This window comes from Lithobates pipiens, unplaced genomic scaffold (genome assembly GCF_037356315.1).
Source record: "Lithobates pipiens isolate NorthernLeopardFrog02 unplaced genomic scaffold, aLitPip1_a1.2 Scaffold_18, whole genome shotgun sequence".
NCBI lineage: Eukaryota > Metazoa > Chordata > Amphibia > Anura > Ranidae > Lithobates > Lithobates pipiens.
In genome coordinates, this window is record NW_027507758.1 from 55,286,350 (window position 1) to 55,306,561 (window position 20,212).

A 20,212-nucleotide genomic window follows, 5' to 3' on the forward strand; every position below is an offset into this window, starting at 1 on the left:
CCGGCCTTTCAGTTTAGAGGGACGGCCATGTCTTGGTAGATTTGCAGTTGTACCATATACCTTCCATTTTTGGATGATGGATTGAACAGTGCTCTGTGAGATGTTTAAAACGTGGGATTTTTTTTTTATAACCTAACCACCGCTTTAAAATTCTCCACAACTTTATTCCTGACTAGTCTGTTGTATTCATTGGCCTTCATTGATGCGGTTTGTTCACTATGGTTCTCTAACAAACCTCTGAGGGCTTCACAGAATGGCTGTATTCATACTAAGATTAAAATACACACAGGTGGACTCTATTTACTAATTTGGTGACTTCTGAAGGAAAATTGGTTCCACTAGATTTTAGTAAGGGGTATCAGAGTAAAAGGGGCTGAATACAAATGCACCTACATGAAAATCATTCATCATTTTCCTTCCACTACACAATTATGTGCCACTTTCTGTTGGTCCATCACAAAATCCCACTAAAATACATTTACATTTTTGGTTGTAACATGACAAAATGTTGACAATTTCAAGGGGAATGGATACTTTTTCAGGAAACTGTATGCAACTCTGGGAACAAGCCTCTAATGCAGCCTCTCACGACCTTATTACCCCAGAGGAACCCTTGAATACATTTTTAGGTCTAGAGGAACCCCTGATAAAATCAAATCAGTGGGGAGAATTGTCCCTTTTATTGTTGGCCGATGGGATGAATGCAAGCTTACACATTGGTGGCCAGTGGGAATAATGCCCCCCCTTACAATTGGGAATAATGAGACACTTGCAGACAGGTAAAAAGATGATTGGTGTAATGACGCTGGCTTTGACAAGTGGTTTTAACCCTGGAACAATGCAGGAACCATCAGGTCCAAGGTCAATCAACCACAGCTCAAGGAACCTCGGTTGAGAATGACTTCTCTAATGGCACTTGTGTCCCAGGACATGTCAACCCCATCTAGGAGTTTAAGTCAGTCTTCTGGAGGTGCAAAAACCTACTGATGCCAATTGTGTGCATAAGCTATTTTCTTAAAAAAAGTGAAGCTGGGTTTGTAAAAAAAAAAAAGTTGCATAAACATTGCAAAGAACAAAACGCACACAGATTTATGGTACAATTTTTATTTTGCTCTTAAATGTCAAAAAATTACTGTCATGAGACAGGAATGCATGAGATAGAAATGGCTCAAACATCTTCACATAAAACACACATATTCAAATTTCATTCACAAGTTTTGAATCCGACATCTACAGTTACATAGTTAAAACTTTTCCATTCATAAATCACAATTTTTTTTTTTTTTTAAACAGTAGTTGCCATTACATAAACACACAACTTACTGCATATTATTTATTCATTTCATACATTTCTTTATTATCTTGTTGAGTAATAGCAACTTATTTTTTTGTCCTAATTTTCCCAACAACAGTGTATTTAGACCTACATACCATGTTTTTTTCCCCCCTGATAGGGCTCACATATAAGGGCACATCAATGAATGCTTCTGCTAGGTTTGCTCTTTGTTCCATTTGTAGCTCAGCTGAAGTCAGACAAAATCTTTCCTATTTGCCAATAACTCTAAATCTTGTGAATACTAACACAGCAGCCATATCTAACCTGAATTGTAATCTGTAGTCTCTGTAGTTCAACTGCCGTACCCCCTCCAGATGAAACCTGGTGTTGTGATCACATTATAAAACGTTAAGGCATTTCTGAGGGTACTGTGGCATGTTTATGACTGGACTATCTCTGAATGCCAAACTGGGATAAGGTCCGGCTCCTTGAGGGCACCAAACTATTTTTTTTTTTTAAATCAACTGCTCTGATTTTGACTTTTAATTTTTGAAGTATGAAGTTTAACGTGAACCTGTGGCCATCATTTTATCTGGACAATTTAACAAGCAGCAAACAATTAAACAAGTCTTCACTGATCTCTGTAGCTTCAGGTACAGTGGAACAATTCTTGAAGATTACAACATATGGAAGATGGGTTGCAGTCACTTCTGGATCAACTTGCAGCACCCTCTATTAGGTACATTATAAGGCTGGCAGGCTGGCAAGTTCCTTCAGCCAAAAGGAAAAAGGTGTCATCAATGGCAGTGGTTCTGTTGTAAAACAGAAGATGCATGTCTTCACATTGCCTGCAGCTATAAAAGGTCAGTGAGGGCTTGCACTTGCTTGAAAGCTCGTTTACTACTTGCTAAAAATTGTAAATATATGGAAGGTCCACATCCTGGTCACAGGTTCACTGTCTAAGGGCATACTCTCACTAGATGCTTTTCCCCTGTATTGTGCCCAAGCATGATTGTCCCCATGTCCCCGCTGGCCTGTGCACATGCTGGGCAGCAAGTACACTTGTCATATCTACGCTGCCTCACACAGATGCATGAAATGTATGGCACGATCACACTAGTCAAACAAATTGGACTTTGAGTCAAAGGTACTTGGCACATTACAGATAGTCTATTGTGAGTTTGCCCAATGTTTGGGAGAGCACCAAGATTCCAATGAGAAGAACATTTTACTAGTGACCTATTTTTTTTTTCTCTTTGCAAGTTCTTCAGTTGCTTGATCAGTCACTTAGCATAATCTCAAATAGGAATGCGAGTCATTTAACCCTTTACAGCCTACCCTCTTCACACCACCAATGTCAATTATATTCAAAATGGACTTAAACGGCTTAAACATCACACAAATTTACTAAAATGATTATCTGTGGATAACAATGCTGTTTCTAAATCTCCTACCCTTCCACCTTTTGCCATGATGGTCCATGATAGACTTCCACATTGTGTTTTCATATTAACTGCCAATCTGAGATGATATCATGGAATAGAGTGATGCAAGGGTACACTGGTAAATGTAACTCTTCAGCAGGCGATTTTCTAATCTGCTTAAATCCATGTGTTTTCATATAATATAAATCCCATATGTATGTTCAAGCAGATTGGTGAAGATTGTGCCATGTTTATTGCTGAGCTTTGTCCATCCTGTTAACAGATTCCACTGACTTCTGTTTCGAGACTGGTAAGTGGAACACAGCGCAAATGAATGTCAGGCATGCCCATATCTACATCTCCATATAAAAATAATTTCCTTAATGAATCCATATACCAACACCATTCTGCACTTTTAAAGATATAGTATGTAGCACATGTTAAATACACATCTTGTTTGGAAAAAATATATATATATATATTATTCCCTCAACATTCTGAGGCAATTTTAGAACCACTGTAAACAAGTGAATATATCCGTGTACATCTTTACATGTATGTATCTACCTCCTGTACACACACAGTAATCAAGATGTACATATATACCTATCGACACATGCACATGTCATAACTTGACTGTAGATACATCTGTGTACATTATATCCTTTGGGCGGTCATGAGTCTTTATGGCGTTGCGAAACCTGATCAGTGGATCTGTAGCGATACTCCTGAGAAGGTACTGAAAGGGAATGAATTTTTTTGGATGCACTTTGGAATGGCGCAATGACGTAAACGCTTGCACACTTAAGACTTGTGCATTAAACAAAAACAAAGAGAAAAAAAAAAAAAAGAAAAAGAAACTTACCTAAAATATTAGAACAAAGTTACATAAAATGTTGTTACTAAAATATTCACAAGTATAAAGGATTTTCTCTTTTCCTAAGGAGACCGATCATGCATGAAAAGCATTGATTTTGTTGTTGAAAAACTTTAAGAAGAAAAATGTTACCTGATGTAATAAACCTAAGCCTGATTTTTTATTTTTTTTAATCCACATGACAATTATAAATTTTTGAAAAAAAATGGTTTAAAAAACGCCAAGCACCATATTTTTTTGAGCAGTGTTTTTTGTTTTTTTTGCTTAAAGGGGTCAGTCCATACAGAGCTAATATTTCAACTACTGGCTTCTCAAGAATGATGGGGTGACCATTTCTGCTCTGTGGGGTTCCTAGTTCCACCCAACTTGCACAGTTATAACAGTATTTAACGATTTTTCTACAATTCACTCATTTCAAATTATTGCAGTAAGGCGTATGAGATTGTAGGCGATTGATGGGCAGAGCCAGGAACTCCAAGAGGATTTAGTCTGCCAGTGTATGCAACTGAAGTTCCACTGTTGAACTGATATAATAATCTCTACTGTAATCACGATTCTGGTTTCCCCAATGCAGTTATTGCCCATTCACATCTGAGTGAATCTACAGATCTCTGGGAGTTGAATTAAACTGGCCATATATAAGGAAATCCTATTGCCCGTTTTGGGAGATTCAACCACAGTGGGAAATCAGCTGGATTTCCTTCAAGCCAGACACAGAGAGGTTACCTTCTTTAACTGTTAGTACCTTGTACATAGTGAGATGTTCAGCCAGAGCGTCGATCCTCCATTAATGGCCAGCTCTAGGATCCCATTAAAGAAAGCTTGGTCAGGACAAAGCCAAATCAAAATTAGATAAGCTGCTATTATAGTTATTAAACAAAAACAGTCCTTAAGACAGGTAGCAGCACTTAGGACAGACTTCTTATGGTAAACGGTCTTTAGAGTTTTTGTAAGAAAATTGCATAGGCATTGACCAACGTGACTAAGCACAGTTTTCAAGATCCGATAACAATCACCGATGATGGATTTGGCCTTTACCATATGCACATAGGAAACACCTTTGCAGAACGTTTTTTTTTCTTTATTATTCACTTCCTTAAATCTTATATTGACCCAGTTTGACCCTACAAAATATATACAACACACCACTTAGTGACATTTCCTGAAATCTACCATCTACACTTTTTTTTTTATGTTTGTCCAACTTCCAGCTTTGGCTTTTTTTCTGTAGCCCGTGACGAAAGGCTTCTTTGACGAAACCAACCTAAATCGCACGTGGTATGAACATCCATCCAAATATATTCTCCTACTATTTAAACCCTCTTCCCATGTCGAAAGCTCACACACCAGGTATAGAAATGAAAAAAGAACCAATAGAATTAGGTGTTAAGACACTGGTGAATCTTCACCCTGGGATTCTGTAATGGTAGGAGACTCCTCTGTCTCCTCATTTGTTTCACTAGAAGGCGCTTGGCCATTTGTCTCCAAGGGTTCTGGGCTGCTTACTTCGCTCTGCACCTCGTTTTGTTCCTCAATGCCATCTGGTACAACTTCTGCTTCCAGGGCATCTTCTGCCGGAGTTTCTGGAGTCTCCACTGGAGTACTGTCCTCCTCATTTGCTGGAGGTATCTCAGAGGTGGGGGAGCTTTCCTGCGCTACTTTTTCACTTACAGCTGGCATGCTGGCAGAACTTATTTCCACCATATTGTCATTTTGAGATAGAGACACTTTTTCTATCACTCTCCACTGCATGATGCTCATGTCCTTCCCACCAGTAGAGATTAGGTGGCCATCGCTGTGTGTGAAGCTGACATTAGTTACATGGCTGCTGTGAGCACTGTACTTGTGACTGGGAGCCTAGAAAAAAAACAGTAAAGAGAATCATAATCAGATTAAAAGATAGGAAAAGTTATACAGTTTGAGATATGTATGCAATGTACCCTGAAATTCCACAAATGTTTTTGATGTGTTAGAAAATCTGCACAACAGTGACTTATCTGCGGCCAGAAACCAAAGAACAAATCTTTCATTATTCAAATTGTTCTAATCAGATATAACAGTGTTTCTTACAGGATTTCTGCTTTGCTTTACGAAATTAGGTGGGAATTGAAGAAATCGGTCATGAAAAATTTGGCGGCTGCCAGTGTTGAATCACTTCCGAGCATCCTATAATCCCCTCCTCCATCTCTAGGAGAACATTGCATTAGCCATGTGTTATCTTCAAGCCATGTTAAAGGTGGTACTTCCATGTTGTCAACTACTAAATGGAACTAGAGACCTACTGTAGCAGGCACCTAGTCAGCTGATCCTAAGCAGATAATGAGATAATTGGGTAATAGTGATGCAGCGATGCAGGCTCTCTGATATGTACTGGGAATAAACTAAAATAAAGTGCAAATGCAAAAATAAAATATCGATGTGAAATGCTCATAGGTAAACAGTGTGATCTGTGATAAAGTGCATATGCAAATGAATCTTAAACAAATCCTCAAAAGAAGTGACACATCATAAAGGCTAAAGTGTAAGGTGCAAAACAGTGCCTGTGAAATCCTAGACTAGGTAAAGAACAATGGTGATGTAGTAAACCCAAAAAATCACCCCAAACTTGGGTGGTCAACACACAAACTGTATATACCGTATATACTCGAGTATAGGCCGACCCGAATATAAGCCGAGGCCCCCAATTTACCCCCAAAAAAACTGGCAAACTTATTGACTCGTGTATAAGCCGAGGGTGAGACATGCCTGTCCATCCCTGTGTGTGTGTCCGTCCATCCCTGTGTGTCCGTCCATCCCTGTGTGTGTGTCCGTCCATCCCTGTGTGTCCGTCCATCCCTGTGTGTCCGTCCATCCCTGTGTGTCCGTCCATCCCTGTGTGTCCGTCCATCCCTGTGTGTCCGTCCATCCATCCCTGTGTGTGTGTCCATCCATCCATCCCTGTGTGTGTGTGTCTCCATCCATCCATCCATCCATCCCTGTGTGTGTGTGTCTCCATCCATCCATCCCTGTGTGTGTGTGTCTCCATCCATCCATCCATCCCTGTGTGTGTCTCCATCCGTGTGTGTGTGTGTGTGTGTGTGTGTGTGTGTGTGTGTGTGTGTGTGTGTCCAGCCTACCTTTGTCCCGAGCCTCCGTCCCGTGCCTTGCCTCCTTGCCTCCGTCCCGTGCCGTGCCTTGCCTCCTTGCATCCGTCCCGTGTCGTGCCTTGCCTTGCCTTGCCCCCGTCCCGTCCCGTCCCGTGCCGTGCCGTCCCATGCCCTCTTTGTCGGCGGCCATTGTAAAGTTCAAAAGCTGCGCCGCCGCCTTCGCCTGTGATAGGCGGAACACTGAATTTCCCAGCAGCCTGTGTTCCGCCTATCACAGACGTCGTATCATCCTCGTCCGTAGTACGAGGATGATACGATGTCCGTGATAGGCGGAACACAGGCTGCTGGGAAATTCAGTGTTCCGCCTATCACAGGCGAAGGCGGAGCCGGAGGCGCGGCTTTTGAATAGAATGGCCGCTGTCTGTCTGCTCGACACGCTGATCGAGCGGGCAGACAGCGATGACTCGAGTATAAGCCGAGGGGGGCACTTTCAGCCTCAAAAAAGAGGCTGAAAATCTCGGCTTATACTCGAGTATATACGGTAACAATCCTGAAAAGACTAGTATAGCAATGCAAAAGAATGGATGAATGCATCCAAAGTTGAAAATGGTTCCCCTCACTGTGAATGGTGCAATAAAAATGGCTGTCTGGCCAATCCAAGCTGCGGTGACAACTATGTGTGTACTAGCTCCTCACCTTACTGCTGTAAGGTTACAGCATAACTCTGGTCTGATGCTTAAAACGGTCCCTCAGAATGGACACACCAGTAACTCTTTAAAATACTCCCCAATACTCCTTGGACTGGGTAAATCCTGCTTTCGAATCAGCACACTCAGGACGGTTTAAATGGAAGAGCCCAGATAGTATAATACCGTATGAATTAGTATTTATTAAAACAACATTAGGCAATACTCTCACATTTAATAAAAACACTCAGGTAACACTCCACAAGCTCGCCTCTCATGTCACTTACAGTTTGCGCCTAGTGCTCCAATCCCAACACGTATCTTCACATCACGTGACTTCAACCCCTGATGAAGTCACATGATGTGACGATACGCATTGAGTTTGGAGTAATATGCACGCACCGGAAGTGATGCAAGCGGACGAGCCTGAGCATTTTTATTAAATGTAAGTGTATTGCTTTATGTTAATTTAAGAAATACTAGTTCATACGGTATTATACTATCTGGGATCTTTCTTCCATTTAACCCACCCTGTGTACCAATTAGAAAGGAGGCTGTAGCCACTCTAAGGAGTATTGGAGAGGTGGCTGTATCCATTTTAAAGGGTTACCGGTGTGTCCACTCTGAGGGACCGTTTGAAGACCCCTTAGTGTCTGAAGCATCAGACCCAAGTTATGCTGTAACCTTACAGCAGTAAGGTGAGGGGCTAGTACACACTTAGGTGTCCCCACAGCATGGATTGGCCAGACATCAGGAGTTTTTTTCATGGTGAAGGGAACCAGCACCAATTTTCAACTTTGGATGCTTTCATCCATTCTTTTGCATTGTTATACTAGTCTCTTCAGGTCCGTTATATACAGTTTCTGTGTTGACCACCCAAGTTTGAGGTGTTTTTTTGGATTTACTAACTCACCATTGTTATGTACCTATTCTAGGATTTCACAGGCACCGTTTTTGCACCTTGCACTTTAGCCTTTATTATGTGTCACTGTTTTGGTGATTTGTTTCAGATTCATTTGTATATGCACTTTATCTCAGATCACACTGTTTACCTATTAGCATTTTACATTGATATTTCATTATTATATTTGCATCTGCACTTTTAGTTTATGCCCAGTAAATATCAGAGAGCCCACAATGCAGAATCACTATTACCCAATTATCTTCAAGTCATGCCTCAGAGTCTAAACAGGGCAAAAGACTCTTTTCTCCTCTCCATGCGACAGTGCTGGGCCCAATTAGGCAATCCCTAAGCACCGGCACTGTCATGTAGGTGGAAGGGGAGCGAGTCACATTCTTTCACCATACCTGGAAATATGTTTTTTTTTTTCATTCACTGAATAGATATTGGGTAGCAAAGGAAAGGTAGGCACATTCTGCTGCTGCCATTGAAGCAAACAAGTGGCTCTGCCTTTCATGGGCAAAGTACAGGTTGAAGTGTCAGTCAGCATGGCATCCAAGAAACTATAACCGGCCATAGATGGATCGAAATTTGATTAATCTATGGGCAGGCTGATTGTACCCAAGTTTATCAACTGACTTGGGTACAACTAGCTTGTCAAATTTGTAGCATGTGATTACAGCCAGTGGCTTAAAGGGTAAGTTCACCTTTACAGAAAAATATGTAAGGCGAACTTACACTGGACCCCATCTCCATCACACCCGGCGTTCTCCCGCACTGACACATCGTAAAGCCGCTTTACTGGTCCAGGGATCAGATATCCCCCGCGGCTTAATCTCAAACATACCTTGTAAATGTATGTATGTATAGGAGGCATTCTGATTGGATGGCAGGGAGGGAGGGAGGAGGAGGAGCTGCTGGGATTTCAAATCCCCGGACCCGTAAAGCATCTATACTAGGTGCCAGCGCAAGAGATTGCTGGCCTCAGGTGCGAAAGGGAAGAGGTCCAGTGTAAGTTCACCTTACAGATTTTCTGTAAAGGTAAACTTACACTTTACAGTGGAACTTTAACCATAACAACCAGATAAAAATGATATTCTTTAGCAAGGAACATAGATGCCGCATTAATAAATGATGCTACCAGTGCTATAAACTGCCTCCAGTATTGGTCCCGTTTCTTCCAGCTGGAGGCTGCCATTTTGCTGAGGCCCTGAGCAGCAATAAATCTCAAGGCTGTCAGCAAGTCAGCCTCTATTTTTTGGCACTGTGCTAAATTTATAGAGAGCAACTAAGCACATGATTTTAAACATTAGAGACACTTATATTTAATGTTTTACATAGCTAAAACCTGCATAAGGGGCCAGCCTGAAGTCTAGCAGAACCAAATTTTCTGACTATAGTTCCACTTTCATTTTTTGGTCTGTATAGCAGTTGGCGATGTCCTGTCATCGGGACAGGTAGCAATATAAATGATCACGAGAGACCAATAAAACCCTTACAGATGGGTCCCACTACTGCCTTATCTATACAAAACAAAAAAAGGTAAACATTCTACTTTAAAGCGGAGCTCCACCAAAAAAAGGAAGTTCTGTTTATCTGCCTATACCATGCCCCGGCACATTTGACCCCTTTCGGGGTGCTACCTGGTTTTGACAGGTACCCGCTCCCACTTCCGGCTGAGTTCACTGCGTCGCTCCTTCCTCCCCCGAAGCCAGCTAACAAGAGCGCACTGTGCTTTGCACATGAGCAGGTAGGGAGCCAGCTGTGAAGCTGCACAGCTTTACCACCGGTTTCTCTTAGTGGAGGTGGCAGCGGCAGAACCAGACTGAAAATTTGGCTCAGGTGAGATCACTAGATTCCTGGACAGCCAAGTGTCCTAATATAAAAAGTCAGCAACTACAGTATTTGAAGCTGCTGATTTACTTTTTTTCTACAGGAGCCTGGAGCTCCTTTTTAATTTAAAAGACTTTCATGCATAAAGTGAAAGTTGTTCTGCATAAATAAAGTTAACAATCATGGCTAAATGTATAAAAGTTAGGAGACTTTCAAAACAAGTGATAAAAAATAAAAAATAAAAGTGCATTGGGTAGACATGGTTCCTGCCCAGAAGGCAGTGGATTCTGATGAGCCATTGGGCTTCCAGAGTAGTATCTGCAGATTAATAACTGATTGTGATTGCTGCTTGAACTTGTGCCAGATTCTGATAAGCCCTACACAGCTGTTGCTAAAATTTAAAATGGAATAAGTAACACAATCACATCTTGTAGCAATTGCAACTACAAAAAGGTAAAAGTGACAAATTATGAAAATAGCTAGCACTATGGATGTCCTTACCTTTGGTTTCGAGCATGGATACTGAAACAGATGAACCTTACAAAAGTCATCGGCCAAGGCAATAACTTTTCGGTTGCGAGACCGCACCAATGCATTGATATCTGTTCCATCCGATCCTTCTGGCCACACTCCTTGAAGGTGAGAAGAGGAGTTTTAACTTGTAGCAATCACAAAGGCTTGTAAGCCAAAGCAAACATTATGGGTTACATTAAAGCAAACCTGCCTTGAAACAAACATGAGGCTACAGCTGCTGCCTGTCTACAGAAAATGCTGGGTGCTTGGCTATTATACTGACTTTTTTTGTTCCAATACTTCGAATGTTGCTAACCCAGAACAAGTGTTTAGAAATTTATAAAAAGAGCTCCTTACTTATCACCCTGACTGTTACTATGGTCAATAGGGCCCCTTCCATTTTCCTGCTGGGTTGGCCTCTGACCAACATTGTTGCTTGAGTTATTGCTGACCCCGGCAGCTATTCCAGGCCAGGGTATGCACTTTTGAATCAATTTTTTATTGTTTTGGGTTAGGTTTTCTTTACTTACTTTATACTTTTCTCTCACCATCAAGGTGATTTACAATGTATGCTATATATTACATGTTTTGATATATGACAAAAGGTGGATGTCCACAATCACTTGGTTTCTATATGTTATATACATGTTTGAAACTAAAATATCTCTATCGATATACATCTCTATATAGCTATATAACTATATAATTATATATCTAAATCTATAGAGAGATATATAAATATCTATATATCTCTATATCTATATATCTCAAAATGAAGGTCCCCATCTGTGTACATGTTTGAGGTTGGTAAATCAACGTATGCAAATTAAAGGGTCAGCATGACTGCGTAGGGAAAAGTCAGAATAGGAATTTTATTTTATAGGTTTTTATAGGTTTCTCTGACAGGTTTCTTTTAAAACCAGAGATTTGCAATGCTCTCATCAGCGTCTGTTTTATAACTGTATACACTGCTTTCCACACTTGTCATGGGGATCATTCTGTTATCTTACCTGCCAGTAATGTAACAGGACACTGTATAGAAAAAGTATGCAGCCTGTGTAGTCCAAGTTTATTTTATTATCTTAAAGTGTTTTTAAAGTGTTTTCTAACTTAAAAAAAAAATGGATCCTGTTCCCTTAGAGCTGTGCCCCCTGTAACACCTAAAAAAAAAACCTGGCTGATCCTGCCAGTTTCTACCTTCCCCTCCCTGCGCTGACTCTGATGCATCGGGGCTGCTGAGCACTGACACCAGAGTACTTGCCTCCTTCATCCAACCTGCTCTGTCTCTTGTATGCTCTCCCTCCTCCTCCCCCCCCCCCCTCTGCCCAACATTGCCCCAATGCTCTCCTGCTCAAAAAAAAAGTATTTTACTTCTATAGTTGCCTCTGATATACAACAGTAAGCTCCCCAGTGAATGTCTTTAAAAATGTGCTGTATAATAGCTTCCTTCAGGAGCGCCGTTCAGCACTCATGTGACTGCCGGTCTCCTTCTCCCAGCTGCTCCCGCCCCTCCACAGCCCAGCGCTCCAGTGAGAACTGAACGATCAGCAATGTTTGATCTGATCGCTCGGTTCTCAGCCTCAGAGTCAGTGGGGACAAATTCTGGATCATCAGCCAACCTTCAGCAATTGCACAATGAATCACAGGGATAAAAAAGGTACATGAAAATAATACTGACCAAAGACCTGAAATCCTAGCACACAAGTGTAAGTTGCCCAGTCAATGTCTTTACAGTCTGAACGATTCCGAATTAATTTACAACCACTTGGAATGTCCCCTGGCCACAACAAAGCACACAGTTAATACAAAGGATGAAGTACAGTTACAAAGTTGCATAAAAATAACAGTAGAATGCTGTCCTTGTTCTGACACCCAGCTCCAAGTTAGCAGGAGTGAGTGTTGATGCCTGGCTTTTTTCACCTAGCAAGGTCCCCCTTACAGAAATCCAATGATTTCCAATGTGCGCTTTGTTGCACAAGGGAAACTATCAATAGAAAAAAACTAAAAGGTGAAGTGTTTCAGAAAGCAGCCCAAGAATGTCAAACAGCTTGAAGTAGGTACAGCTGAGTGCCTGGAGCTCAGAGAGAACACAATTGTTGATTAATAGGGGAGCAGAGAAAATGGTTCTATGAGAAGACCGGTAATAGTTCACCAAATAGCTCAGCGAAAAATGTCTGCAGTGAGCTTCTCCAAAATGAAAAAAATGACATTGTGAAAAATATTTTACATCTCAGGCCTGCAAATGAATACCTCAACTACGAAGTTTTTTTCTTTAAATGGAAATTGTTTTGCATGCATTTTCTTTTTAAATTATGGGCAAGAATATACATATGGGTCAAAAACAGGGATACATAATTTGCACCCTGAAATGTGAGTTTCTTTCTTGTGTCTTAATTATTTTAGCCGCCTCAATCAGGGTCAGAGAATAAAGATTACATTTTATATACCGGTCAGACCAGTTATACTTGCTGAAATGTCTGTGTGGATATGATTTGGTTGGGGAAACTACACAAAGTAAAAGATCACTTTGCTAGATAGTAACACTCAATTAGGAATAAGCTTGCACAATTACTTATTGCCCAACATTTTGTGAAACATGCACATTCGATTGTCAATTACTATAAATTTTAATTGCATAATCTACAATCTATCTAAAAATCAAAAGGGGGGGGGGGGCAGACTGAACTGATGCTAAACAAACAAGTCCACAAATCCATACCAGAAATCCTTTATCCAAGCAGCCTGGCAACTGACAGGCTAAGGGGGGGGGGGGGGGGGGGTGCGCTCGTATGTTCTGAGCCATACCAGGTCGGCAGTGTTTGTGACTTCGGGGACATTGCTTTTAACCACTTCAATACAGGGAAATTTCACCCCCTTCCTGTTCCTGCCCAGGCCAAATTCCAGCTTTCAGTGCTGTCGCATTTTGAATGATAATTGCGCGGTCATGCAACACTGTACCCAAACTACATTTTTATGATTTTTCTCCCACAAATAGAGCTTTCTTTTGGTGGTATTTGATCACCACTGGGGTTTTTATATTTTGCGCTACGAATAAAAACTGACCGAAAGTTTTGAAAAAGAAAATTAAAAAAAGGATTTTGAAGCTTGTATTTATATAAAACATTGTGAGTTGATGTTTTGAAATAAAGTTAGAGGGCTGCAACCGTGGATTTTGATCTCCCTTTATAATTGGGCTGTTGGAGTCAGCCTTGTTGCAACCACCTATATATTTTAGCATTACATACACACACATATTAGGGGGAGGAGAAAACTCATTAATAGGCAGCTTATGCCAGTAAAGTCTACATGCTAATAATATTAGCAATGGTGGTAGGACATTAACTTGTGACTCTTCCATGTAAAAACTGATTTTACGCTACAGAAGCCTAACCTAATAGAGACGACCAAAAAAAAACAAAACACTTTACTGTATACAGAAGTCAAGTTTTTTTGTAAAAGTGATTTTTTTATTATAGCAAAGGTTTTAGTACTTACAGTATAATATTTCATAGTCTCCCGAGTTTGACATTATGTATTTGTTGTCTGGGGACCAGTCAAGGTGTGTAATATAACTGGAATGTCCCTGAAAGTGAAAAACAAAAAAAAAAGTGTTTATCTTTAACACAAGTGTACAAATGGTAAAGTCATTTTTAATACAGAAAATATGTTATACTTACCTGCCCTGTGCAATTGCATTTCACAGAGCAGCCCCCTAACTCCTCTTCTGGAGTCCCCCCGCTGGCACTCTCCACAAGCTGTGTGCCAAGGTTGCACTTGTGTGGACGATCTCCGAGTCAGCTGTGTGCGTCCATAGACAGACACAGTGCAGCTCGACCACACCCTCCTCACAGGATTTGACTGTCAGCAGCAGGAGCTGATGGCTCCCACTACTGCTTGTGCCTCCAGTGAGACTAGGAAGAGAGCAACTGCGCTGCGGACAAGACAGTGCTGGATCATGAGAAGACTCGGGTTTTGAGGACTTGACAAGCAGGGCATTTTTTGGAAAAAAGTCCTGCAACGTTTTTAATTTTTAAAAGTAAAAAGCACTGAAAAGTAGACACCAAGACTTCCCCACTTAAGTACAGATTTTTGATGAGTAGAATGTGTAAGACATGCAATACTAGTGAAATCTGAGAAGGCACATGGCAGAGGAATTGTGCACCAAGCCCATCAGAAGACCAACTGCTCATACAGCTACACACAGGCATAAAAGTTTAAAGGGGTACAACATCATTACTAAAAAAAAAATACAATAGCAAAACAAAAGTGGATGCAGGTGGTCTAGATGTAGAAGGACCCTGTCCATCAATACTCTTCTGTATAGGAACAAGAAGAAAAAAAGTGCACATGTGACTTGACTATGGCCATTAAAAAGTATGGCTAACCTTTTTTTGGTGGTTTGCAAGAGTGCACTTTTGCTCCCCTGGGGTCCAGAATTCACCTACAACCCTCTGTCAATTGTCACAGGGCCACTCCAGCTCTGGATGGATCTTAACCATATTGTCAGAATCCAGCTATTTTTCTGATTAACAGCTGGCTCTGCCTCAGCGCTTCATCTCCAGCCCATCAGTCCAGTGAGTACTGGAGGGGCAGAGCAGAGAGCAGGTGACTGACATTCACTGCTCTCCACTGAAAAGCCAGTGAACTTGGTAATCGGTGGTCATGTGATCATTCAGTTCTCAGTATTACAGCTGGCAGGGGACAGCTGCGGCATCATAGTGAGGCTGCAGCATAGGGGTACGTACGTTTTTTTTTTTTTAAATAACCCCATACATCTTCTTTAAACTATTTGCATGGGCACATGGTCTCAAACTATTTGCAAAAAAAATTATAGGTCAACACCTGTAAAAAGGGCACAAGCATACAATTGGTCCCCAAATGAGACTCAATTTTAACCCTTTAACCCAACCGATTTGTGTTGGTTATGTCCCAACAGGTCTACATCAAGAGCAACATCCACTGGTGTTATCCATCCCAGGAAGGGATGCCATAACAGGAGACAATAGAGTGAAAGGTAAGTGAGATGGGGTAGGGAACAGAAACAAAATGTACTGCTGCACTGGTAGATACAACATTCTTCTATGGTCACTGTGAATTCCCGAGGAACAAGAACTATGACCAAGTGGCTCCACAGAAAAAGGTCACAAAACATACAATGATAGATGTCCAGGAGGGTACAGATGCTCCTTTGATATATTTGTAAATTTGGCTGTTTCCCAGGGGACACATACCAGTTATGCTCTTTGTTTCCTTTAGAACAGTGTGCCAGACTGACTGGTGGTGAACCCACCAGGCAGTATGAATAAAAATCTAAAGTCCTCCCTGAGAGTGGGCACTATTTGGTATCTACTGCATTTGTTAACCTAAAAAGATATTATGGACAATAAAATCATTTGCGTACAAGTGCCAAGGCAATCCTCATGCCTATTTAATGCCTGAATGGATATCTGTTGGGTTTGGAAGCCAGCCACTGCCATTACACAAGCAGATTATCATAATCATCTGTCTCCCTCTAATGATTTCCCCATGTAAGAATGCCAGTTCACGCCACAACACAGTGCAAGAAACACGTGTTTTGTGCACGTTTTCTGCACTGCATTCCATATGCACTGAGTGTGCAATCTGCTACGGGTGTTGATGGGTTCCTAATGACACATCAGACTGCAAACGCACTGTTTGCTCCGGATCCCATGCTATTGCAATACTATGCAATCCAGTTGCAGTGCAGTACGTGCACTACTTTCAAAATAAAAGGGCTGAAAATCGCATCGGACTGAACTACACAGGAATGCAGAGTGATCCTGTGTGATTGCTGGTGTGATCACGCACTTTGGGCAAGTAGACATGGGTGATTTTTTACTATAGTGTTCATTGCCCATGATCAAGTACTAGCAATTGCTACACATACATTTGCACATACTAGCAATCTCAAACTTGGAACTAGCATTTACCATTAGCAATTAGTTGTTGCTATACTTTGTTTCCTATATGTAGCAAACAATTAAATTAGGGGGTGATCATGGGGGATCACTATAGTAGGAAATGCCTGTGTTCCCACCTTCATAGAGCCATTTATTTTACTCAATGTTCCTCAGATAGAAGTTTTCTGTGAACAGATTTGGATAGAGACTCTTGTACATTCTACTCACAGAGCATTTTCCGTATCTGCTATATTTTCTTCCATTTTCTGAGACATTGTAGAGGTAAATGAAATTGTCATGAGAACCCACTGCAAGCAATGTCCCGTCTGTTGAAAGACAAAAAAAAAAAAAAAAAAAAAACACATATAAAATCAATAAAAATTACAACAAATATGGTGACATTTCCTGGGTCCGCCATTTTTATCCATTCTGACATCCCATGCGTTGGTGTAGTAGAGTGCAAACTGAAAGGCAAACTCCAGTCACACTAATAATTTGCATGTGAACACACTTTTACATGGCCCACTCTTACAAATGCCTCCAATGCAACCCTTCTATAAATCAATAAACCACAGAGCTTTCCAGGACAATACAAAACAAAAATTATTACAATCTGCGCATATACCTGTATAACCAACCAAAAATATATACAAGCTACTCTAAAATAAATGTAATTAGTGCCACATTCTTAAGTAATTCATCATTGGTTCCATTTCTTCAACATAAAGTGCTTAATTGAAAACAAAAGTGCTGCAGTGCAAAAATACCTTCTCAGTGCTTTAAGTGCTTCACAGAACACTCCGTGCTTCTACACACTCACCAGATATTATTGACCTCATACTTTTCAGCACAAAAAATAATGCACGCCTGTGGATATTACCCTCCCGGGTCTTGGCAACAATGCTCAGCTTCTCCGCCACTGCTCTCCTCTGTCCTTCTGCGCCTGTGAGGACCGCTGGGTACCGAATCTGGAAAGTTCAGGTGAAGGAGGAAGTTTCCCCCAATCACCCACTCTTGATTTGCAGTTCATGACATGCAAGTTTGCAAAAGGAAGTACAACAGAACACTGGGAGAGGAGAGCAGTTGAGGAGAAGCTTAACATTGTTGCCAAGACCCAGCAGAGCAAAATCCACAAGCACTTTTGTTTTCAATAAAGCCCTTTGTTCTGAAGAAATAGAACCCATAATGAATTACTTAAGAATGTGGGACTAATCATTTGTATTGTAGTAGCTTGTATTTTTTTTTGGGTCACTTATAGAGGTACAGTGTATGCACAGATTGTGATTTTTCCATAATGGTCCAGGACAGCGCTGTTGATTAATTATTACATACGTGACAAACAACCAACTTATGGTTATTTACATAGATAGGTTGAAAAAATAAAAAAAAAAAAAATAAAAAGACAAGCCCATCTAGTACAACCATAAAAAAAAAAAAAAAAAAAAAAAAAATCAATCCCATATATCGACAGTTGATCCAGAGAAAGACGAAAACCACCCCTTAAAAGCAGGATCCATCTTGCTACAGCAGGGGAAAAAATTCCTTCCTGACCCCAGAGAGGCAATCGGATTTTCCCTGGATCAACATTATCTATAAAATATTAGTACCCAGCTATATTATGTACATTTAGGAAAGAATCCAGGCCCTTCTTGAAGCAATCTACTGAGCTGGCCAGAACCACCGGGGGGGGGGGGGATGAACAGCAGCAGTCCCACACAAAACAATATTAGAAGCTGACGTCCACTTAATAGTTTGATGCACAGGCACCAAGTTAGGATATTCATTTTGGTTTACTTTTGAGTGACAGCATTGTGTGTAAAATAATAAATTCACCTCTTAGGCTTGGTTCACATCTTTGCAGCTCTGCGAGCCACGTTTGCTGAACACGGCAGCCCATACACTTGAATGGGTTGCTGTGCCTGTGTTTTCATGCAGGAAAGATTCCTGCATCTTTTTTAAAATGCAGCCGCAGGGAAGCCACATGATGCTTTTGCTCCATGCGATTTCCCACAACCAAAAACATGCTACATTTTTAGGTGAATGAGGGTGCCATTAAGAAAGAATGGCATCCCTGTGCGTCTACAAAAGAGCAGCGCTGTTTGGCTGCTGGAACAGGTGTGATTTACATGGTGTCCTGCACCCGCACAAGTGTGAAGCCAACCTAAACCCAGCTGCCTGGTCACCTTTACAAGATGCATTCACACTTCATGATTTTGAAGTGCGGGCAAAATCGCTGCGATTCTGCCAGCAATTCCAAATCACACTAGGATTGTGGAAAAACACACCATGCATGTTTAGGTGGCATTATTTCCCAACTACACCTTAAACGCAGTGCGCTGCAATCATGACAAAATGCATCGAGGTGTAGCTGTTGCTCAAATGCTCTGGTTTGGGCGACATACTTTGTACTATGCATTTTGCCACAATTGCAGCATTGTTCTGTCACGTGGCAAAATTGCACTGCATTTGAGGTGCCATTAAGAATGAATGCCAAACATGCGTGGTGTGTTTTGCCACAATTGCAGGGAAATCTGGAATTGCAAAGTGTGAATGCAGCTTTAATCTTTTGCATCTGACTTCCACAAAGTATAATTCATCCTTTTCACCCAGCTGCCCCATTGGCCTTAATTCATCCCCTGCACCTGGCTGCCATGTTAGCTCTAATTTATCTTATACATCAGGCTGCCATGCTGGCTCTAATTCACCCTGTGTACCTGGCTGCCTCATAAGCTCCAATTCATCTTCTGCAACGTCTAACTCATTAGCTCTTAAAATGTAAGTAAACCCCCCTATCGTTATCAGCCAAGGAAGCTGCCATCTTTGCCTCGGTTTAATCTAAAACTGCCATGATGCTGCACAAGCGATCAGTTATGACACCAGCCATTGGATGGTTTGACAGTTTGGTTGAGATGCACAACCAGTGGGAGTGTTACATTACTGGCGCGTGCCGGAAAGGAAACAGTTTTATGGATGGGTTTACTTCCACTTTAATCATCCTCTATATCAGATTAGATGCTGGTATCCCCATTTCCTGAATGGCTCTGATTATCAGTATGAGGCAACATCTCTTAAGGGCAACTTGTCATGTTTTAAGTGCACTGGTCTTGCATGCTTTTTCTGTATTATCCAAACTTCTTACTTTTTAGAATATAGCCATCATCTCTACCACCTATGAGCAGGATTTAAAAAAAACATGACACCACAGAAAAATGCACTGATGAGAATTTGTTACTGGGAATAAAAATAATTAAATGTTTTCTAAAGGTAAACTAAGAAAACGTTCTATCTTTAGCAGTTACTATGCATCTTCGACAGAAAAAGCAGTTCATTGGTCCAATTTAATCTTTACCTGGGATGGTTCGTTTTAAATTATGCCAAAATCTTTCAGCAAAGCTACAGAGAAAAGATCACTGGAAGGGAAAACTGGCAAAGCTTAGCTGCCTGCAATATTGGCCATCAAGAGCATTGGCTGTAAAAGTGTGACTCCAGGCAAACAGTAGCAGAGTTTGAAGACTCATGTTGACCATTTTACCCTTCAAAAGGATTTTCTGACCCTGGCAGGCTGTTCTTGTTATACAGTATATTATATAACTCTTTTGTGAGCAGCTATGTGTTAAATAAATTCTCAAAGCTGGCGACAACCAACACACCCTTTTAAAACGTGTAAATAAATCACTGAATCAATTGGTGCAGTG

At 41.1% G+C, this 20,212-nt stretch overlaps 1 protein-coding gene across 5 annotated transcripts in view; it reads right to left on the bottom strand.

The window, feature by feature from the left end:
- Positions 1–1,088: 1,088 nt before the first annotated feature.
- The window catches only part of LOC143987136 (echinoderm microtubule-associated protein-like 4), a 171,880-nt gene continuing 152,756 nt past the window's right edge, over positions 1,089–20,212 (bottom strand). For all 5 annotated transcript variants that reach the window (XM_077485690.1, XM_077485689.1, XM_077485692.1 and 2 more), the window contains 5 exons: positions 16,746–16,843; positions 14,092–14,179; positions 12,275–12,373; positions 10,585–10,715; positions 1,089–5,434 (listed from right to left, as the gene is read on the bottom strand). In XM_077485690.1, coding sequence (XP_077341816.1) covers positions 4,964–5,434; positions 10,585–10,715; positions 12,275–12,373; positions 14,092–14,179; positions 16,746–16,843 — 887 coding nt within the window. In that variant the 3' untranslated portion in view covers positions 1,089–4,963. The remainder of the gene's footprint in view (positions 5,435–10,584; positions 10,716–12,274; positions 12,374–14,091; positions 14,180–16,745; positions 16,844–20,212) is intronic.